Source organism: Photinus pyralis, unplaced genomic scaffold (assembly GCF_008802855.1).
Source record: "Photinus pyralis isolate 1611_PpyrPB1 unplaced genomic scaffold, Ppyr1.3 Ppyr1.4_LG8, whole genome shotgun sequence".
NCBI lineage: Eukaryota > Metazoa > Arthropoda > Insecta > Coleoptera > Lampyridae > Photinus > Photinus pyralis.
This window is the reverse complement of record NW_022170819.1, coordinates 26,632,470-26,654,171: the sequence shown is the minus strand read 5'-3', so window position 1 is coordinate 26,654,171 and position 21,702 is coordinate 26,632,470. Positions and strand designations below refer to the sequence as shown.

At 37.7% G+C, this 21,702-nt stretch overlaps 4 protein-coding genes across 5 annotated transcripts; 3 read left to right on the top strand and 1 right to left on the bottom strand.

The window, feature by feature from the left end:
• Positions 1-478: 478 nt before the first annotated feature.
• On the top strand, positions 479-3,759 carry LOC116179288 (protein deltex). Its single transcript, XM_031499043.1, has 7 exons — positions 479-885; positions 933-1,081; positions 1,127-1,301; positions 1,346-1,549; positions 1,596-1,832; positions 2,037-2,376; positions 2,424-3,759. Exons 1-7 carry the CDS (start codon positions 684-686, stop codon positions 2,740-2,742), a joined length of 1,626 nt encoding a protein of 541 aa, XP_031354903.1. The 5' UTR covers positions 479-683; the 3' UTR covers positions 2,743-3,759.
• Positions 3,760-3,847: 88 nt separating this feature from the next.
• LOC116179290 (sulfotransferase 1C4) lies at positions 3,848-6,698 on the top strand. The gene is made up of 6 exons (XM_031499046.1): positions 3,848-4,117; positions 5,065-5,199; positions 5,250-5,349; positions 5,400-5,725; positions 5,770-5,870; positions 5,922-6,698. The coding sequence occupies exons 1-6, from the start codon at positions 3,988-3,990 to the stop codon at positions 6,201-6,203; spliced, it is 1,074 nt and encodes a 357-aa protein (XP_031354906.1). The 5' UTR covers positions 3,848-3,987; the 3' UTR covers positions 6,204-6,698.
• On the bottom strand, positions 6,573-8,773 carry LOC116179289 (DNA polymerase delta subunit 2). 2 transcript variants are annotated; one of them, XM_031499045.1, is made up of 4 exons: positions 8,639-8,773; positions 8,194-8,586; positions 6,847-7,647; positions 6,573-6,797 (listed from the first exon to the last, which is right to left on the bottom strand). In XM_031499045.1, exons 2-4 carry the CDS (start codon positions 8,576-8,578, stop codon positions 6,682-6,684), a joined length of 1,302 nt encoding a protein of 433 aa, XP_031354905.1. In that variant the 5' UTR covers positions 8,579-8,586; positions 8,639-8,773; the 3' UTR covers positions 6,573-6,681. The 2 variants fall into 2 exon arrangements, with proteins under 2 accessions (XP_031354905.1, XP_031354904.1); XM_031499044.1 differs by lacking the exon at positions 8,639-8,773 and having other exon boundaries at positions 8,194-8,628.
• LOC116179287 (serine/threonine-protein kinase ATR-like) lies at positions 8,771-21,614 on the top strand. The gene is made up of 19 exons (XM_031499041.1): positions 8,771-9,058; positions 9,103-10,483; positions 12,403-12,954; positions 13,225-13,905; positions 14,472-15,443; positions 15,494-15,726; positions 16,004-16,382; positions 16,426-16,569; positions 16,614-16,784; positions 16,835-17,072; positions 17,292-17,539; positions 17,585-17,755; positions 17,808-18,010; positions 18,869-19,645; positions 19,696-19,905; positions 20,431-20,660; positions 20,707-21,018; positions 21,069-21,310; positions 21,360-21,614. Exons 1-19 carry the CDS (start codon positions 8,793-8,795, stop codon positions 21,534-21,536), a joined length of 7,587 nt encoding a protein of 2,528 aa, XP_031354901.1. The 5' UTR covers positions 8,771-8,792; the 3' UTR covers positions 21,537-21,614.
• Positions 21,615-21,702: the final 88 nt, after the last annotated feature.

The following is a 21,702-nucleotide window of genomic DNA, read 5'->3' as shown; positions in this document are numbered from 1 at the left end:
TTAAAAATTTATCGACAGAGTACATGTTGATAAATGATAGGCACAAGTTAACCTCAGTTTATTGGTTTATTCTCAACAGAAAGTTATCTGTTTACTAATTCGAGCTAATCACGAGAATGATTAATGAACGGAACATCTAAAATAACAGCTTATTTCATTATATTGCATATCATCTCAGCGATTTTTGCCCCGCGGTGCATTGTGTGTTGCATACTGTGTCGACAACACCTTAGATACGTTAAGCGCAGTCTAGTTATAGCAAGTCTCTGGCACAAATAATAGAAATGGATATTTGAACTAATCATTTAGAACAGTGCATATCGCACTGAATTATTATTAATTTATTTTTATTTGAATTGTGGAAAACCGATGAAGATCTACTGATCGCCTGTTAATCAACGCTCACTGGCTAACCGAGCATATATACACTATCGTATCGTATACTCCGCCAATGGAATTGTCACATTCTGAAAGGTCATCCACTTCTTGACAGCCCCAGCAGACACTTGTTTGGTTTTGTGTTACTTTTGGCAGTTTTTTTATTTATAAAAACCTGAACTTTTTTTACTTTACACTTAATTTCCGTAACGGATACAACATTTCAGTTCCACATCTGCAAGACTAAAGATGCATTTAAAATAGTATGTGAGAGTTAAAAGCAATGGTCCCCATTTCCTTCATTGATGATGTCGGGACATGCTGTAGTTGTCTGGGAATGGGAAAATAGAAATGGGTATTGGAAGCCTTACTCGCCGGCCGTGGCGCAGCATCTTGAGCGAGCGAACGTCAAGCAGCTGACACGAGTCATATTATCAGATGCAGATCCTAGCCTCCTAAATTACTATGTGAACTTGAGGAGCTTAACTCAGGAATTGGAGGATGCGGGTTGGTATCGCCTTAGTGGCGAGCGAAACTGTAGCATTTGCTTGTAGATGTGGTGGTACGAGTGAGGCGAAAATGTTATCCACCTACTTCTCCTGCTGGGAAAGGTGCAAAGTGGGAAATTGCGGTCGATCATGGTACCGAGTGGCAAGTTTTTGATATGGACATTCAGTGTATCATTGAAGAGGCATGGGCCAGGGTGAGTCTTTACTTGCCCACTTTGATTTCTAGTTTGCGTTTGTAGGGGGATCAGACAATCGACATGAGCCTAACGTACCTGGGATTTCCCTACATAATCAATTTCGGTAACTTAACGCTGAGGTGGTTAACAAATGGGCGACTACGAAATATTCGTCGAATAAAGCAGGCCCCATATCCGTTAGTTAAAGTGAGACTCGAGGAATTGGCAGTCGTGACTGGTGGGAGAAATTTTTACTACACATTAGCTAAGTTCACTTTTCAGGCCGTCGTTCTTCGGACATACGGAAGTCATACCGCAATATAGAGCCAAACTCTGCTACGAAACTTGTTAGTCCGACTAATAGTGCAATGGAATGCAAGAAGCCCACAAATTCTAAGAAAAAAGGTAGTAATAAGCTAAAGAGTAATGGTGAAACCACCACGTCGAATTTGGCTCGGACAATTTTGCACAATCTGAATATTTTTGGTAGGCTGAGCTTAGACGAAATCATTATCTCATGCGTATTTTGTAGGTCATAAATCGTGTAATAATGTACAAAGTCAAAATAGTGATAATAAAGCACATAAGGAATCTCTACTGGATGCTGATAGTAGCAGTACAAAGTCAGGACGACGGCCAAGTTTGGACACAGTTTCTACGTACCTTAGTCAAGAAAGTCAAGCGACGACTTCCACCACTGATTTGCTGAATTACAGTACTGGAAGTGACGATGGTGTGGTTGATACTGAGGATTTACCTTCAATTGTTGGTATGTTAGTCCTCCACAGCAAAACAAATTAGCTAATAATGAAGAATCTGATCCCATAAGCCTTGAAATGTATATAGTATCCAGTCATCCCGTTTATAGTTGCTTGTTTGTAGTACAGGGTGCGGCAAAACAAATGGCTACATGTGCTGTGCTCGCTCCTCCACACCATTATATCTATATATCTAACAATAATTTCCCTTGTAGGTGTTGATTTGGCCAGTGCAATAATTTCTAGATTTGTAAGAGTATCTCAACCGAATGAATGGGCACCAAGACAACCATGTCCGTCATGCAGGGAACTATTGAAACCATCCAGAGTTGTTATAGCACTACCCTGCAATCACGTCCTCCATTTGGATTGCGTGAACTATCTTTTAAAGCACCAACAGGCGACCGGTGCAAAACTGCACATACAGTGCGTAGTCTGTGGGTGCGTTTACGGAGAGAAGCATGGCAACCAACCTCCGGGAACCATGGAATGGGGCGTCATTGACCGGAACCTGCCCGGTTTCACGAATCACCGTACCATCCAAATCATATACAAGTAATCCCCATCAGTGTTTATTTGAAAACTTAACATCTATGTTTTAGCATTCAGTCCGGAATACAAAGTACAGAACATCCGAATCCCGGACGCGAATATTATGCAGTCGGTTTTCCCAGAATTGCTTATCTTCCCGACAACTCGGCCGGTCGGAGAGCTCTACGTTTGTTGAACGTGGCGTGGCAGAGGCGGTTGGTTTTTACTGTCAATCGCTCACACACAACAGGCTGCGAGGACGTCGTTGCATGGAATTTGCCCCACAAAACGGAAATCGGATCGAATGGCTCCGGACACGGTTACCCTGATCAGGGGTATCTGCATCGTTTGATACGGGAACTTGAGGCACTGGGTGTAAAAGAAGAGTAATGGTCAACATTCCTAACTTTTTTCTTTCTATACTACAAAGTATAGCGGCTACTTTAACTTTTTTGACAGGCGAGTTTTGCCAAGTGTAAGGATTCATTCGTAATTAGACTCGCCCTTTTGATTCTCACTACCCTCTTTCGACTGAAAATTTTTCTCAGTATTAACAAATCATTGACTGAACTACTGCCTAACGTAGTTTCTTTGTGTGATACTTTTTTAGCAGCTCGGTGGATTTGAGCTAATTTCTCTGCAGAGCATATTCTTGCCAAACATGAATTATAACGTGCCAAGCATACACGTTGTGAAACGAAGGTTGTATGTGATTGCCACTTGTTAGTTTAAGCAACAGAGTATTTTAAAAATCGTTATTACTATTTAATTTTACTTGGAAAGCTGTAAATCAGCTCATTTATACTTTAAAACGGACCGTGTCCTCGACATTTAGCAATAATTATAAATGAAGCTTTAATATGAGTGTTTTCCACAATGTTTATTTATAAGTTCAAATTTTATTTTTTGGAGTGAAGGTTAAAAGTACTTTTTATTTAGGTGATGGTATTAGGTTGCCATGATGATATGTTACCAATGATACGGATAAAGCGTATGGAATCGAGAACAAAATTTGAACAAAGCCTAATGAGCGTGAGAGTTCGATTTCTTACTTTTTATCAAACTGCATGTAGATTTTTGTACATTTTGTCAAAATATGTAATCATAATGGCCTACCACAATACACATGTTATATTCCCCACATTATAAAGAAAAGCACACATGTAAGTGGAACTGAACGGGAGTAAGACTGGAAATGTCAATCACTGTACTAATTGGAAGCTTTTGATTCAGTACAAAGTTAATAATTATCAAACGACTGCCTTAAGTATGTATAATCTCAGTGCGTCCATGTATTGCAGCTATGACAATATAAATCATGCCAAATTAATTGTAGAATAAGATTATTTTCATATATATGTAGTTTGTTATGAATTATAAAAATAAATAAATTACGTTCTGTGAAAAGATTTTGAATCAAAATTTGTTAAAATGCATCTGCAAAAAGAGAAACTCGCATGGAAAGTGTCCTAAATTAGTGGTAGCGGTAGCTATGAATACTCTCAACTTTCTGCTAATAACTTTCTCCTTCATTAATAATTTAGCATTCATCGTACAAAGATGTACTTGTGTGATAGCTGTATTGTAAATATCCATTAGTAAAACAGTTCAAGTGGAACTACATTGCAAACAACTATGCCACATAACATTCAAATTGAGGATATTTTAAATAATAATCGAGATGAAAATAGTAAGAGGAAATTTCCTTACGAAGTTAAAATTGTAGATCCTGACACAAATAAGGAGCTATTGGATGCTTTTACAGGTGAGAAAAATTAGACAATTACTTTTCGATAAGACCAAATTTTTCATTTTATGTTATCCCCTTACAACGGTACCCAAATCTTAAGGGAGTAGTGGTTTTCTTATTGTCGTCAGGCAAATTTCATTGATAATGGAAAACTGAAATTTATATTTAGTTTTGAGGTCGGTTAATCAGTGATTGATTTATTATGAGAGTGACCTCTGGCATTTATATTTCTGCTTTTGAAGTGAAATTTTACAACCGGCACTCTAGTATCATATATTTCTGCGAAGATTCAAGCTAAAAGAGCGTAATTTTTGGCATATGCCAGATCATTAGCTTTCAGATTATAACCAATGCAGGAATGGGAAACACTTTATTGAGATAATTTTTAATGCACACACGTCTTATATTCGCCCACTTAACAAAGATCAAACTCATCAAAAACCTTCCTTACCAAGTAATAATTTAAGTTTTCACTGCCCTAGAATAGGCGAGTGAGAGGCAAAAGCTCCACAAAATTCATGTCACACAGAAGTCAAAATTATTTGATCATTTCCAGGCATCTCCTGAAAAAAATTACCGCATCATCGGCTAATTTCAAATTATCTTACATTTAGGAGAACTCCTGTATTGTGGTAATTGGGTATTTTGGTTTTTAACACTATACCTACTCTTATGGAGAGTCCTTGAATTTCTGGCTGTTCATTCGTACTCAACTCTACAACCTTCTCAATGATAACTATGTTTAGAGCAGGATAATATTTCCTTCAATTCTGAAATGATGCTGTAGTAAGGGTAGACATACACAAACAAGAATTTAAAAATTTTAACCTAAGGGTTTATTTGTCTGATGATTTAGTTGTGTCATTAGTATGCATGAAATATACCTACTCAACACAATTTATATATGGCATATAATAATTTACGAAAGATAGGAATAGAAATGTACTCATTTTTCCTTTCAGGGGAGCATACAGGGTTCGTACAAGTAGGCCCTCAAAAATATTTCTTTCCTAGCGGCTATGAAAAGGTAGCAGAAAAATATTACAATTTTGAAATACGACCCGACGATGTCTGGATTGTTACATTTCCAAGATCAGGTAAGGCACTATGTTTTACTTGTAAGAGGATCATACAAATGTCTGCCTAGGTACAACGTGGACGCAAGAAATGGTGTGGTTAATTGCAAACGAATTTGACTACAATACGGCCGCTACAGTACCATTAAACGAAAGATTTCCTTTTTTAGAGTAATTTATACATCGATCCTTGGTACAATACTGTAATTACGCAATTTTAGATTCAGCATGTGCGTCCATCCGAAAATGAAGGCACAATTCTTACAAGAAAATAGTCACAGTATTGAACGACAAAATATGATCCAAGACGTCTGCACAGAAGCATGGAAGATTTTGGAAAATTGGAAGGGGAGGCGTTTCATCAAAACACACCTGCCATTCAGCCTGTTGCCACCTAATTTGTTAACCTCTGGCTGTAAGGTAATTTACGTTGCAAGAAACCCGAAGGATGTTATGGTCTCGTACTACTATTTGAACAGATTATTTCGAACCCAAGGGTATCGGGGTGACTTTCCGACATTCGCGGAGTACTTCCTAAAGGATATGGGTAAGATAAATTCGCTCAAGTGAACTTAATTATCGAACTTTTAGTACATTGGACGCCGTTTTGGTCTCATTTACAAGAAGGCTGGGATTTGCGAAGCTCCAAGAATCTTCTTTTTCTGTTCTACGACCAAATGAATAAATTGCAGGTGTGCAGCATTCACATCCATGGAAACTTTCATTATGTGTAATTTTTGCAGACAATCCAAAAGGTGTCGAACTTTTTGGGGAAGGAAATTGATGATGATCAATTGACGAAAATACAGAATCATTTACAAATTGAGAACTTTAAGAATAATAAGTCGCTCAACGCTAATGATTTATTAGAATTGGGAATATTATATGGAGGCGAAGAGGGTTTTGTAAGGAAGGGAAAGACGGGATCACATACGGACTTATCCAATGTCGAATTAGACGAGAAGATTGACAAGTGGGTCAAAAAGAATTTACAGATGACGAATATACCGTTTGAACGAATGTAAAAATTATCACTGATTTAATTGTATAATTGTGTAATAAAATTTAGAACAACAGTAAAAAACTTTCTGATGTCTAGTGCTTTTTACACACATGAGGAGTTTCTTGAATCTAGCCATAAGATGGAACTGATGTGATTGTATGATTTATGTAGTTGGTTATTATTAATTGTGTTATGTTTTATATCGTACTTATGTTATATTGTTGACAAGTGTAAATACCTCCTAAGGCGTAATGCATAGGTACAATAAATTCAAATAAGAGTAAATAAAGTCAACCACCATACACTATTCTTAATTACAAAATTGTTGATGATTTTATGACCGCCTTACCATATGGAGATGAAAGGAGGAAAGATTAATAAATTTCCTAAACCGGCACATCAGACTTAAATTTAAACTTTTAAGAACAATCTATTGACGAAATACTCTACTCAAGAATGGCAATAAAAATGTATGTTTAACAACTTAACTTTAATAAATTCTAAGCAGTAAATGACATTGGATAACATTCTAAAGATTTCAGATTGAGTACAGCAACTGTGGAGGTACTTGCAAACTCTGGAACGGAAATGAGTCTGACCACTTGCCCATCCTCACCTAAAAACAGTATGTGATGAAAGTGCTTGTAGTTTAGTGTTTGATGTACCTGTGACAACTTTTGTATCGAATGTGCTCTGATTGCTCACAAACATAACATGTGGGCAACTTTCGATCACAAACGGATCAATTTCGTAAAATGGGTAGCAGCCTAACGTATCGGGGGCAGTAGGCGCTGTGTGACTCCATTTTAAAAAATATTCCAGAACGTCTACAGGCGTGGGTATATTGCAAAAACCCAAAACGTTCGTAACAGGCTGACCCGAATTGCCAAAAATCTGTACACCACCGACTTCACATTCGTACGGATTGGACACTTGATTAAGAGACTTAAATATGATCGATTTGGGAAACATGCAGTGATGCATAGGCTGCTGTGGCATAATGTGATTTGAAGGATCGTGCTCCCCCGGCATCAGATCCACGTCGACAACCTGCACTAATTCTAACAGCAGGCTGTCCAGCAACTTGACAGACTCGATCACTTCGGGCATTTCTGTCCTTCGGGATGTAAGAGCAATCGTCGGTTTAATTTTTTCATGAACCGTACGGGTACTGTTGCCAGCAATAACTAATCGGACGACCTTGGTGGATACATCTCCGACATCCGGAATGAGGCCTGTGATCCAGTTGACAAATAGCCGTAGCATGAGTGAGGTTTTTTCAATATGGACCAGATCTAATCCACTTATAAAAACTACAAATAAATCTTCTTCTAGTATCGGCCTTTCGATTTGCGTTGGAAACCCAGCAAAGCAGTAATCCTCAACGTTAAATTTGCCATTTCCCATATCGGAACCGAGCAAAGCCATTGAGATTCCGGTAACCAATTCGTCTTTTTGTAAACAGCCTACAGTAGATATTTAAGAAAAAAAATCAAACAAAAATAGTGAGCATAATCAGTAGTGAATTACATGAAGTGCACAATTTCGGAATTATTTTAACAAATAATGTCGTATGTAATAGAGAAAAGGTATCTAATAAATTAGTGGATCAGTGCAATGTACCTATATGTGGTATCTATCAGGGACATATGTATTTATAAATAAAAATAGAAACATACCTATATACTAATTCAGCATTAAATAGTTTTGTAAACAGTAAGGAATTTTGTTAAAAGGAATAATAAATTTACTGTACAGAAGCTGATAGCGAGAAAAGAAATCCAACAGGTTGACCGGCTACAGCCCTTAGTGTAATTTCATGGGAAATATACTTGAGTAAAAGATTCAAGTCTCAAAAACATAAATATGGGAGCAAGGAGGATAAGATATTGTAGAAAAGTAGACCTGAAGCCTGTAACACAAGTACAAATCCTACATTTGTTAGAATATATTTTACACTTGTAACTTATTGCATGAAAACATGGAAAAAGGTGCCTGTAACAGATACTAACCATAAATTTGGTACCGTTGCAAATTGTCCTCGAGAAACAAACAGTCGGATTCGTCAGTGAAGTGAGTGTAAATGGGTTGAGGTACTAAACTATTCGCTTCGGCCAATTGCTTCAAAACTGAAGGTTTCAGCTTCTGATCCTTAAACAGCGTGCCAATCACAACACATTTCGGATATTCACTTTCTGACACCTTGTGCAGTTCGCACACAGGGTAAGTTTCGCCCCATTTGTTCAATATTGGTGATTTTAAAAGAACTTGCATTTTTTGAAGGCGAACATTGTAAATATTACAATATTGTTTATTAAAGTCCTTGCTTTGCTTTTGAAATCGATCGGACAGATTGCGATAAGTGGTGCATTTTCTTTCTATCGACATTTCGGGCATTTTCCAAGCTAAAATAAAGAATATTCAAAACTTTGTGGAATTTGAGGTTAGGACTACGACCAGCTGATGTCAACGGCGGGAAACAGCTGTCAACAACTAAAACCTAACCTCCAAATGTCTTTTCGTAATGCAACAATTTGAATAACAAATATGTAACTCCTTCCAAATTTTGCTCTTTGTGGTTTTTTTTTTTCAGTTTACGAACACTTCGACAATGGAAAACATCGACGCTTTTCCTATGTGGGAGGTGTTCAACAAGCAGATCATACCTGCCCTTCTTGACATGGCATTCTCCGATGCAACTCTGCAGAGACTCACCAGCGTGATAAAAACGACCGAATTTTTAAAAATTATCGCTTACACTCGTGATCCTTCAACGAGCTGGGAAGAGTATCAGAAAAAGACGTTACAGTACAAAGCCTTCACTATTTGGTTACTCGAGAGATGCTTCTATCTACTAACTTGCGACAACTTTGCTAAGTACGTCGCGCTTTTAAAAGCATTTTATAATTCTTCTTTTGTAGAATTCACGATCTCGTTTTTAACGTTCACATTCGCATACTCCACTACATTAGCATATCACAGCCCGATTTGTATACCGAATTATGCGGCGAGTATTTCTCGTGCCTAACACAGTTGAACAGGATGCATTGTAATGACTCTAAGAAAATCAGATTGGAAATATTTATGCCGATTGAAATACCAGAACTGAAAGATAAGTTGGATTTTAGCGCTGTTCCAATCGAGGTCTCTTCAAAGACCATGTGCAGTAAAATACAAATGCGTGTGTTGAAGCTTTTGTCGAACATGTTGCTGAATATCAAAAGCAGTAACTTACATGAGGTGATCTATGACAATTTCGACTGCCTCGAATTCGTTCTGTCAGAATGCAGTATGGACCTAAAACTGTCAGCGATCGATGTATATGTCACTGCTTTAAATTGTGCAAATCCTTCTAGATTAACTAGTGGGAATGTACCATTAAGGTACTCTAATTTTGTTTCATTTCTGGAAAATATCGTGTGTAACGTGTATAATAAGACCACTATTATATCACAGGGAGAAATGCAGTGCCTCGAGTCTTTGCTCATTGTAATTTTTTCTTCACCTAAACACTTCAATAACTGCATGGAAAAATTGTATCATTTTGCTTTATACATAAATGCAAAGGCAGTATCCAAAGATCTGCAATTTACGAGTCTGTCTTATGTTCGACGTAATCAATTACCTTCATCAGACAATGTGAAGGAGTACATTAATAGAGTCGTGAACTGTAAAGAATATGAATACTTTAAGTTTGTAAAGGAACAGATTCAGCGTGAAAAAGGAATCGAATTGTGGAAAACAACGTGGTATAAACTTTATTTTAGTATGTTTCCATGTCTACCAAGTGCAAGATATGCAAATGATATGGTAGATAAGACTAATGACTGTAAATTCTTAGATCTGTTGACTACAGCACAAAAATTTGTAAAATTAACAAATGAGCTTAAGGTAGAAGATTACGAACATAAATCCTGGCCCTCTGTACTAGATTTATTTAGGATAACATATAATCATTTCTCAACATGTAACAAAATTGACTCGCTTGAGATATTGATGCGCAAATTTATAACCGATGTATATTGCGTAGGATCATTTGATCTTATTTTTAATGCTTTTTCGTTTCCCTTTACCAACAAGGGAACAGAACTATTGAAGTATGAATGGAAGCCAGGCAGTTTCTGGACGTGCAAGTCGAGCCGAACATTACAAATGGCATTAACTTTTTTGTGCACTTTAGTGTGCAATTGTTCATCACGTCACACACTGCGCTATACTAAAAGTACGGAACAAATCCGACATGATTATTTCAGAATAATTAAGTCACATTGGAGAGATGTAGTGCCTATGCTTCCGAATGAGGTAAGATATTTATTTAAGTAAAAGTTTGATCTAATCGACTTGTAGTTATTACATTTTCAACCCTGTCCCCTGTAACTCCATTAAAAAATGGCGCATGAAAATAACATATATTTGAATCTATACCTACATCTTAATTAATAGTACAAACTCAATTTTAATTGGTTACACGGTATGTTCTACTTAAATTCGCTCTCTGAGGGATTAAATTAGTCCTTTATTGTTGCCCTATGCTTGTTTTCGATATTTTGGAGAGTCTACTTGATTATGGCAGTGTTAAAAAGATCAACGTTAAAAAACATTTCTTTTCGTTTGTTCTTTGATGGTTCTTTTCAATCCAAGCCCACTGATGAAATTGTATAATTTTAGCACAAATTCAGTTTTATTTAAATTATTACAAAACCCTTTATTTTAGACATAGGTACACAGGTGTGAGGGTGTTATCTGTGCTACCCACAGCAAATGTCTTCTTTTATTAATTTTCCATTGTAGGATGTTTAAGTGCTGCAAACTGCGAATGAGGGCCCTTTACAATTATGGGGCTCTCATATACGCTTACACATAACAATATAACATCAAAATATACTATTATCTCCTTGGGCAGTTTGTTATAGATCCTAATCGTCATACACTTCAAACTGGCATCAGTCAGCCTTAATCGATGTTGTGGTAATAGTAACTTCTTGCCGAATCTTGTACATCTCCCGTGAATGGCTAGGTTTGTACGAAATTTGTTGAGGTTCCCTTTGACATAGTTAGCCGCCTCATATATATACAGAGAGGGTAATGTCATTATGCATAGCACTTGAAATAATGGTTTGCAGGATACCCCACTTTTGGCACCCACCAAGCATCTTATAATTTGTTTTTGACTAACAAAGACACCCTTTGCATAGTTTGAGTTACCCCATAGCAGTATACCATATTGCAGCCTGGACTGAACTTCAGCATAGTAAAAACTCTTAAGAGTGCTGATATATACGACGGTACGAAGAAATCTGACCTGGTAGCAGACAGAGCTTAATTTACTTATAATATTATTGCAGTGGCTTTCCCATGTTGTAGAACTGTCTATATGAATTCCTAGAAATTTTGCGTTGGTCACTTGGTGTATGATATTATTGTTTGTCCGTAACAAGGCAGTATTTTCGTTATAGATTCTACCCGCATAGAATAACATAAAATACGTTTTATCAGTATTCAGGTATAACTTATTTGAGCAAAACCATTTAAAGAGCGGCTCCAGTACCTCTGTGGCATAACTGATGACATCTTCCAGTGCAACTTCTCCTAACAAAATCGATGTGTCATCTGCATACATGGTAATTGCTGCATCAGCAATATATCGAACTAAATCGTTCACGAAAGTAATGAATAACAGAGGTCCCAGAATGGAACCTTGCGGGACTCCAATATTGACATCTTGCACATTTGACTTCACGTACCTATGTAGACTGTGATAATATCCAACTCACATGTTATTGCTATTTATGTTGTTTGTTATTGTTACTGACGTGTCCTATACATTTTTATATGTCCACAGGAAATAAAGATTATTATTATTATTATTATTACATAGATCTCTCTGAGATAGTGTCAATAAAAAGCACTTTTTGGGAGCGTCCTCAAGTGGTAGGTTTCAATCTAAAATTAATTCGAGTTAGGGGATGCTGCAGGTAATAATAATATGCTTGTATGTTCAAATTGGTTTTTCTTTCGTATTGGCCAACGCACTTCGTATTAGGGGTTCAATATAACTTCATGGATGAGATTGTTTATGAACTGTTCGCAAAAATGAAAATTATTGGCAATTATAACCTTTTTAAATTTTGGATTCTACAGTAATGATCGATGTTAGATCACTTTTTATTAAATCATAAGATGTACCCAAGTTCTCCTATAAATATGCGAATGTTTTTCAGGTAGTAAGGAATGTGCTGCGTTACCCTACGATGTTCAATGGAAGAGACGAATGGATTACGGACGTACTGGTTCCTGCTTTGGAAACTTTATCGCCCCAGTTACTACCCATCGCAATTGAGGTCGGAGGTGAAATAATCTGCCAGTCAAGTTCTCAATTCGTTCATTTCATCTCAAGTGTTAACGACGAGACTGTGTTCGAAGTATGTTGTTTGTCCTGCAGAAAAGAGTATTATAACGTAAATGAGAAGTACGAACTCGAGACTATATTAGAAAAAAGTGCGAAATCGCAAATGGCGTATGCTGTTAGTAAACCGGTACACGGAAATTGTGAAACAGTATTTAGATTGCTGAAACATATCTTGAAGCACTGTGCCAGTAACGATTCCAATGTAAAAATATCTATAATTAAGACTATGCACAGTTTTACTCACTTATTGCCATTTTATGATGTTAGTGGCATGTCATGTTGGTTCAAATTTGCGGATGATCGAGACGTGATGGTTAGAAGAGAATTTTCTAAAGTGGTGAAAGTCATATTCGTTGCCATTTCGGTAAGTGTTTGTTTTTTGATTTATTTTTATTGCATCAATTATGCTGATGAGATAACCATGCAAGTTACATCCTCCTGAGAGCGATTTAAGCTCAGAAATACTGAATGCAGTAATTAATTTTGTAAACTGCGCAAATCAAAGCCATTTCTTTGTTTTGTAGTAGGTTTACGCAATCGACATCAACTATTTCAAAGCATAGACTGGCATAGATGTCTGTACCACAAATTTTGTTGATCTTTTAGCATTTGCTTCTTTTCTTTTCTATTTCAGGAAAGCAAAGTCATATCAAATGAGGACAAAAATGAAATGTTTAAGACTTGTTTCTTGGAATTGCAAAAGTACTCCGAACAATCTGTACACAAATCGAATTACGAGCTACAAGAAACTCTATTGACCACCATAAGTGAATTGTCCAAGCTGTCATTGCCCATAACCACACGTTACGTGTCGCAGATCTTACTGTACTTTATTATGTATCCGACTTCGAAACATTACTTAATTGCGTTGAATATATTCATGGAAATGGCTCATCTGCAGAACACAACTACCGCTTTAATCTACGCACAGCACCGTCAGCAACTGTGCAGTAACATCATGAAAATTTGCGCTATTAATTTGGCCGTCATAGGTTACAGTCTATCAACGTCACTAGAAAGAATATCGACAGTTCTCGGCTTTTATGGTCCCAAAGATTTTGTTATGAAGGAAAGTCGTTCGCTGTTACCCGTCCTGATCTCAATGATAGTCATCATGCCTCAGGTCGAAAGGCTCGTAGAGGAGTTCGCCAAGTTGGAAGAAATGAGCGTGAAGGACTTATTGATCAGCAAATATGGGAATATTTTCCTACACATATTTCTGAACGAGACTGAAGACATGTTCAAACGGTTGATGAGGTACATTGAGGAGAAGACCGGATGTAGTGGCAGAACATTACGGAAGAAAGATCTCTTGGTAAGTGTAAGCTTGAATGGGATTGATATCAAAAGAAAACGTTTTAAAAATGCCATTTTGTGGCATTCCATCCTACAATATTAGAACCTCATAAAAAGAAAAACCCCGGACCAAATCCTATGAACTTTTAGTATGTTGCCATTGAACCTTTCCGAATCCACATTGGCTACAGTGAAAGTTGTGTGAACCAGAAGAATACATTCTAGTCCCCTTTGAAACAAAAACTGCGTTTGGTTCCAAATTGGCTTACAAAAAAAGAACGATACGTTTGCGCCGCATTACATTTCGAAAAGTATGATGCGCACAAGCAGCCACAAAATTGAAATTTTGGAAATAAAATTGTCACGTGATAGCAAAGGATCAATTAAACATACCTACTAAAATTGGATATGTAGTTGGTCAGGTGGGTTTCAATTTATGAGGCTCATTTGAGACAAGCCCCAATAAAATCCGTCAAATGGTTATTTTGTTATTATCAAACTCAAATCTGCATACTTCCGTCATTGACAGTAGTTGAATTGGGAGCGAGGAGTCGATCTTAGTTGTAGCATTAATGTAAATTGCAGGTTATTTTAAGCGATCTGTTGCTAAACTTCCACGAATATCGAGACCGAGTGCTAGTAGGCCTACGTATTTTGGCGACTGACGATTCCGACGGCCCCCCAATCGGCATCAACCGAATTCCCGAATATTTGCAACCGAAACTTTTAGGCGTCCTCGGTAATTTCGACATGAAATTGGTTTTGCTTCGTTATTTGGATGTCGAGAAGGTTCTGTTGAGCCTCGCCGAGCTCGTGACCTTTATGGGACCGAAGTACATTACGCCTTTGCGTTTTAAAATTTTTGCCATGTTGAAGACGGCTTTGAATTCGAACGAGGTTAGCGGCCAGCTGCATTGCGACGTGTGGGAGGCTTTCCTCAAAAGTTGCGAAATTGAATCGCTCGGCCCGCAGTTGGCGTCAATTTTCGTGTTTCTGATACCTCTACTAGAAAATCAACCGAAAGTTACGGCGATATTTCGATATCTAATCATAGAAAAGGAGGCCTACGTTAAGGACTATATTTGTGACTTGTTTTTCTTGCTGGAAGGCACTGTAGGTGGTGATATTTGCGTTGTTATCGAGAAATACTTAAAGCGTGTGCAAGGCTTACCGTTTCGAGAACATTTGAGCGCATTTTTAAAATATTTAAATCACGAAACTGTCGAAATTCGAGTGCACGGTTTGAAGTACATCAAACGGCTATTGGAAACCAACAGAGAAGAGTTAGATCGGATGATATTGGGTTACAATGGTATCGATCCAATCATTGTTAGTCTTTTGGACGTACTCATGCTCGCTTGCCGCGACAAAGAGGACCTTATCAAGTTGGCTTGCGGCGAGTGTCTTGGGGAGCTGGGCGCAATCGAACCTAGTCACTTACCGAGGCAGTACAAAACTGAAACACAGTCATTTATTTTTTTCATCACAGAGGATAGTTTTATTGTTAGCGCTTTAAATGAATTAACTCGAGCTTTGCAAGCGGAAAAGAACACGCGGGTAAGTCGTAGAGGATTAAAAGCGCCACTTAATCATTCTTTTGCTTAAAGAAAATGGACCGTTTTGCGTTGGCAATACAAGAAGCTTTGAAATATTATGAAATATCTCCTGACCCGAGCAGTCGCAAACACAAACTTTGGATGGATTTCCCTGATAGTCAAAAAGAACTTATGCTGCCAATGTTATCTTCACGTTATACGTTGCTGCAACCAAAACAAAAAATTCCGGTTTCGCCAATATACGGATCCAAGTATGGTTCAACTTACGATCTATGGATTTCTAAGTAAGCTTGTTAAGAATCACTCGGTATTAAAAATGCACGAGAGAAATTGCTGAACAGTTCCTAAGCCGATCGCGAGATGGAACACTTTCAACGCCCTACGAATTGTAATTAAGCAGTAAACTTGCCGATGTCGCTTTTGAAGGTTCTCTGGCATACTTTGTTTGTTTAGAGTAGAGTCACATGTTTAACATGAACTTTTGAGCAAATGCTCTCTAGATACCACTTACATTTCGTTGTCTGTTCCACAAATTAATATTGTTTTTCCCACTCCCACTAGTTGGACAAGTAATTTAACTTTGGAAATGAAGGTGGACGAACGATCCGTGGTGCAGGTATGTTTGCCAAGTTTGCACCAAGACCATAATACCTTAATGGTCTTCCTACCACATATCCTATTGCACGCATTGTTAGATGGTAGTCAGGCGTCTCATGACGATATTTTCGCCGAGTTCACGGCGGTAATCGATACTTACACCAATAGAGAGGCCAGCGTGCCGATAGCGTCTTTACCTAGCGGCACACCTATCTCGAGCAATACTGTTTCGCCGGAAGAAAAGGTTGTATTCGTTCTTTTGGATTTTTTGGATCGTTGGATTAGGGAATGGACATGGAAAGGGCCGAAATCTGCCAACGAAGAAGAATGTCGAATAATTAAGGTACTTACGCGTCTTTGACTTTGAATAAAATTAATTTTTTTAGTCATTTTTAACTCGTTTTTGCAAGCTGAAGTTGGCTCGCTCAAATTGCCGATGTGGGGAGTATGCTAGGGCGCTGATGTACTTCGAGGAGTACATTAGTGAGCACTCTGACCAACTGAAAAATCATCTGCCACTCTTTACCGAGGTATTACTACAGTTTTAATATCAGCAGTTAATTAATGATTCTAGCTTTACGCTCAACTGGACGAACCAGATGGTGTAGAAGGAGTAACCACAATTCATGATAAAGAACCGCCCATTGAACAAAAATTGTTGGCATTAGAAGTGTCTGGAAAATTAACTGATGCAATAGCTCACTACGAACAGATACCCGCACCGCTCAAATTGCATCACCTACAAGTACATTTTTGTAAACTAGAAAGTTAAATGTTATTAATTTCGGATTGCAGTGTTTGGTACAATGCTATTTAGATTTGGAGAACGTACACGCGGCGCTAAATTACGTCCGCGGGTATGTGCATTCGTATCCGACTTACAATAAAAATGTGTTATTAGAAATGCAAGCCGAACCTCTCCTACGTTTAGGACGCTATTCAGACCTAGATGAGTTACTTAAAAAGCCGGAAATGCGATGTAATCACAGTTGGAGCTTAGAAGTGGGGAGATCACTGTTGTATCTTCAAGATGGTAGGCCTAATTATTCTCAGGTCTTGTTGTGCAACATAAATATTTTATCAGACAACATAAAATTTATTGTACTACTCTTATTGATTCTTTAGAACATTCTCGACCAGTTGCATCATATTCTGCTTACTTTAGAATAATCCACATTAATAGACTCATTTTCATTTCTGATTGAACAAACCAAAGAATTAATCAATTGTAAATTTGTGTCTTTCATTGCAGGCAAAATGGATGAGTTTAATAACATTTTAAACTCGTTATCAATTTCGCAAGTAGACGCTTTAGGTGCGGCCAGCTTAAAACAAGGTGCATATCAACATGGCTACATGTACGCGGCACGTTTGCATACAATAACGGAGTTAAAGCAAATAGGAAACATGATAAAAGAACTGCTATTAAGACCAAACGATCACAAAGTGTGTGAATCTGTCCTTAAGAAATTGATGGTGGAATGGGAGTTACGATTAAAGGTATAACGGCATTTAATTATCCACAATAGCGCGATTTATTTCTAGATCGTTCACCAATCTCGAAAAATCCAAGAATCTATCTTAAGTTTGAGACGGGTGGGAATTCTTCAAGCGAAAACCATTTTAAGGGATAGAGTACCAAACTCTTTAAATTTGCTCAATTCAATTTTGGGCGAATCTTGGTTACGCAGCGCTACCATCGCAAGGGCGTCCGGTGTAAGTGTCTAAAGCTTTTCGATGATCGAATGCGGCAGTCTAAAACTTGCAGGTTCACCAGCAAGCGTTTACTTACACATTGAAAGCGGACGACTACTCACCACCACGCTTATTTCTTGAAAAAGCTCAGCTGCACTGGATGAGAGAGGAGCACCAACAAGCTTTGAGTGTCTTACGAAAGGGGGTTGAGAGATTAATTCCGGATGCGATAGGAACCCCATCATTCTCCTGCGGCAACAATGATTTGGACATAAAGTAAATATATTTATTTATTTCAAATTATACAATTATACAATACAGTAATGGTTATTTGCATAAAAGTCAAGATAACTTTGGGGCCAAGTACTTTAATTTCCGAGTCTAGTAGTGGCATTTTACTGACGAGTTTTGTGTGTAATTTTACCCGAAATGAAAATATAATAATATAAGTCTATAAACAATTTAAAATTTTAGTTATAAGTGAGAAAAATCATAAATAAAATATAAACAAGTAAAGGTAAACAACTAAAGAGTATACTACACAGGCAGGTACACAGATTGGGTATTTTATCTGTGGGCAGGTACATTGACAAAAAACACTTTTTTCTAATCATGATGTAACATTCCATTACATCATGTTTTTTTTAATTCGTAAACTGCATTTTGTCTACACTACTTGACATCATCTTTCTGAATCAAAACCACATTGATGAAATTAAAAAAATTGTCAATAGCTTCCCTATTTTTGTCTTTAGAACAATATGACATACTTTCACTTAGTGAGGATATTCTATACATTAGAAAATAGTGCGTTTTTGTCGATATTTTGAGATTACGACTGTCCATTGTTTTTCGGTTTTCACCATTGCAATCGGGATAAAGGTAACCTACTTTTCGTGCATTTTTGACCATACCATTTCTGATTTTACAAACATTTTCCCAAAATTGACTCAAATATGGCGCACCCGAAGCGAGGGATGAAAAAATCTTTAAGGGTATACCGTTGTTAAAACTTACTAATTTGATGTATAATAATTAAAGGTACTGTCTGGATTACAACTGGAAAAGATGCCTTCCATAACTAGATCAAGTTAACTAATAGAACAACCTTAGTTTTCACTTTGCTTCTTGCAGGAAAATTTCGGCAGAAGCAAAATTACTGATTGCCTCCTACAACGATTCAGTGTCAAACGTCGACGCTCACGTGAATAAACAGCACTACAAAGACGCGGTCGACAATTTCAATCAATGGGAAAAGAGTCTAGTGTGCCTTGCGCAGTATTACGACCGCCTTTCTCAATCGTTACCTGACAGCGAGAGGGAGAAGGAAGAAGGTGACATGAAAGTGCTCATGATTAATTACTTCGGAAGATCGCTGCTTTACGGTAGCGAGTACGTCTATCAGTCCATGCCGCGAATGCTTAGCATTTGGTTCGACTATGGCACGGGCGTCTCCAACTTGGCGAGTGGAATTACGGTCAGCAAATCCGGGGGAATTGGAAAGATGGAACGCGAAAATACCCTTACCCAGATGACGAACCTAATCGATACGTTCCTCGAGAGGTTACCCTCTTATATATTCTTAACGGCATTTTCACAGATTGTGTCGAGAATATGCCACCCACAGAAGCAAGTGTCAATTGAGCTAAGAAATATTATTGTCAAATTAGTTTTGCAATATCCTCAACAAACTCTGTGGATGTTAATATCGATGATAAAATCGAGGTGTGCGATCCGATTGAAGAGGTGCACCGAAATTTTGAAAGAAGTACGCTCCAAGTCGTCCAACATGGGCAGACTGATAGGAGACTTTACTAAATTGGCAGAGAAATTAATCGAACTGTGTAACAAGGAGATACCTGACAATATTCGAGTCGCCTCAGTAGGTTCCGTATTGCAGTCACTGCCAAGGTAACTATAGGCATCAGCGTCATTGCTTTGGTAAGTCGAAATTGTTGCAGAATGTTGAGCAATAGTGACTTCAGTGAGATAATGATACCGACACAGAAATTTCGAAAACTTATCTTACCGAATCCGGATTTTCAAAGCAGTCAGCATAATCCCTTTCCAAATCGATACGTTCATATTGTGGGAATTGAGGACAAATTTACAATATTGGAAAGTATGCAGCATCCCAGGAAAATCACCTTTAGGGGATCAGATGGGAATAAGTAAGTATTATGATATTTCAGAGTTTTGCAAAATTGAAACAAAAATGAACGCTTACAATAATTAAAAACCAAAATTTGATATCATTTTTTTTTAAAGTAGAGAGAATGGTGACGTATGCTTTTGTTCAAGCCACTTTTAAGGGGAATATTTTTTATTGATTGATTATTTGCTTAAATATTCCCTATTGGGGAATTTAATCAGGAAAAAATTATAAGTACCATTTTTTTAATGACCACATGTAAGAGAAGATGGAGAAATACCTATATAGGAACATTTTCTTAAAGTTTCTTGATTTTTGCGATAGTACTGTTATAATTGTGGAGAAAATTCTGTTTTGGAATGCATGTTTCGTCCCCTAACGAAGATTGTACCTACGCTTTTGCTTCTTGCCATTCTTGTTGGACAGAAGTCATTTGAAAAGGCTAACTAAAGCTCTAAATTACTATCACATAAATGTGCTTACTAGTTTTTCTGTGTGCTGAGAAATTCATATGCATATAAAAACATTCCACGTCCACCCACAGGTACACCCAACTTTTGAAACCAAAGGATGATCTCCGAAAGGACTTCCGTCTAATGGAATTCAACGACGTCGTAAATCAAATGCTATCAAGAGACCCTGACTGCAGACAAAGGCGATTGCACATTCGGCTGTATTCGGTCGTACCATTAAACGAAGAGTGTGGAATATTGGAGTGGATACATAATTTGGTCGGATTACGTCCCGTTTTGCAAGATTTGTACAAACAGAGAGGTAGGGTTTGTTCATAACCATGCAGTTGTTAACGAAAGGCACTTAGGTTTAGGTATGAGCGGAAGAGACATAAAGAACGTTATCTGCAATCAAAACGATTCGTTGGCAAAGAAAAGGGACGTGTTTACTAAATGTTTACTGCCAAGAAATCCACCGATTTTCAAAGAATGGTTCAGGAAAACGTTTCCCGATGCGCAGAGCTGGTTAACCGCGCGAACGGCTTACATACATACGACTGCGGCAATATCGATGGTCGGCTATGTATTGGGATTGGGAGATCGTCATGGTGAAAATATTTCCTTTGATTCCACCTGTGGTGATACGGTTCATGTCGATTTTAATTGTCTGTTTAATAAAGGTAGTTTTGTACTACCCAAAATCGATTTTAATGTACCTTCCACCATTTAGGGGAAACATTCCAGTGGCCGGAACGTGTACCCTTCAGACTTACACATAATATGGTTGCAGCGATGGGTCCCTTAGGTGTGGAGGGAATGTTTCGCAAATCGTGCGCCTGTACACTGACAGTTCTTCGAGCACACACAAACACGTTAATGTCAATCGTAGCACCGTTCGTCTATGACCCTTTAGTGTCATGGTCGCGAAGGGCAGTGCCTAATATGAATGTTGGGGAGCAACCGAACCTACAGGTATGTACTAAACAGTCAGTTAAGTGAATAAAACAATACGTGTGTGCAGGCCGTTGAACACTTGGCAAACATTGAAGAGCGACTTAAGGGTATAATAAAATCAAAGCGTAAGTCGACCATTTCAATACCGTTGTCAGTTGATGGGCAGACTAATATTTTAATTCAAGAAGCCATGAGCATCGATAATTTATGCCAAATGTATATTGGATGGGGAGCCTACCTGTAATGTTATAAGCGTATAAGAGTTATTTTTTGTTTTAATTTTGTAAGAGTTACTTTTTTTTATTAAAATTACTTTTCATGATCCTGCCTAACTGGTTACACGATTAAGATAAATTGCATTTATCAATGTGCAGGAATAACGTGTGCAACACCACTTGCTCATTATTACA

Bases quoted from the DNA above. Each gene is read 5' to 3' on its own strand.
- LOC116179290 (XM_031499046.1), top strand. From the start codon at position 3,988: ATGCCACATAACATTCAAATTGAGGATATTTTAAATAATAATCGAGAT. The intron at 4,118-5,064 runs GTGAGAAAAATT...TTTTCCTTTCAG, and splicing joins GCTATTGGATGCTTTTACAG to GGGAGCATACAGGGTTCGTA. The intron at 5,726-5,769 runs GTAAGATAAATT...TCGAACTTTTAG, and splicing joins GTACTTCCTAAAGGATATGG to TACATTGGACGCCGTTTTGG.
- LOC116179289 (XM_031499045.1), bottom strand. From the start codon at position 8,578: ATGCCCGAAATGTCGATAGAAAGAAAATGCACCACTTATCGCAATCTG. The intron at 7,648-8,193 runs GTTAGTATCTGT...TATCTACTGTAG, and splicing joins GCAACGGTACCAAATTTATG to GCTGTTTACAAAAAGACGAA. The intron at 6,798-6,846 runs GTACATCAAACA...TACTGTTTTTAG, and splicing joins CGATACAAAAGTTGTCACAG to GTGAGGATGGGCAAGTGGTC.
- LOC116179287 (XM_031499041.1), top strand. From the start codon at position 8,793: ATGGAAAACATCGACGCTTTTCCTATGTGGGAGGTGTTCAACAAGCAG. The intron at 15,727-16,003 runs GTAAGCTTGTTA...CACTCCCACTAG, and splicing joins TACGATCTATGGATTTCTAA to TTGGACAAGTAATTTAACTT. The intron at 19,646-19,695 runs GTAACTATAGGC...AAATTGTTGCAG, and splicing joins GTATTGCAGTCACTGCCAAG to AATGTTGAGCAATAGTGACT.
- LOC116179288 (XM_031499043.1), top strand. From the start codon at position 684: ATGATGTCGGGACATGCTGTAGTTGTCTGGGAATGGGAAAATAGAAAT. The intron at 1,302-1,345 runs GTGGGAGAAATT...TTCACTTTTCAG, and splicing joins GGAATTGGCAGTCGTGACTG to GCCGTCGTTCTTCGGACATA. The intron at 1,833-2,036 runs GTATGTTAGTCC...TTTCCCTTGTAG, and splicing joins GGATTTACCTTCAATTGTTG to GTGTTGATTTGGCCAGTGCA.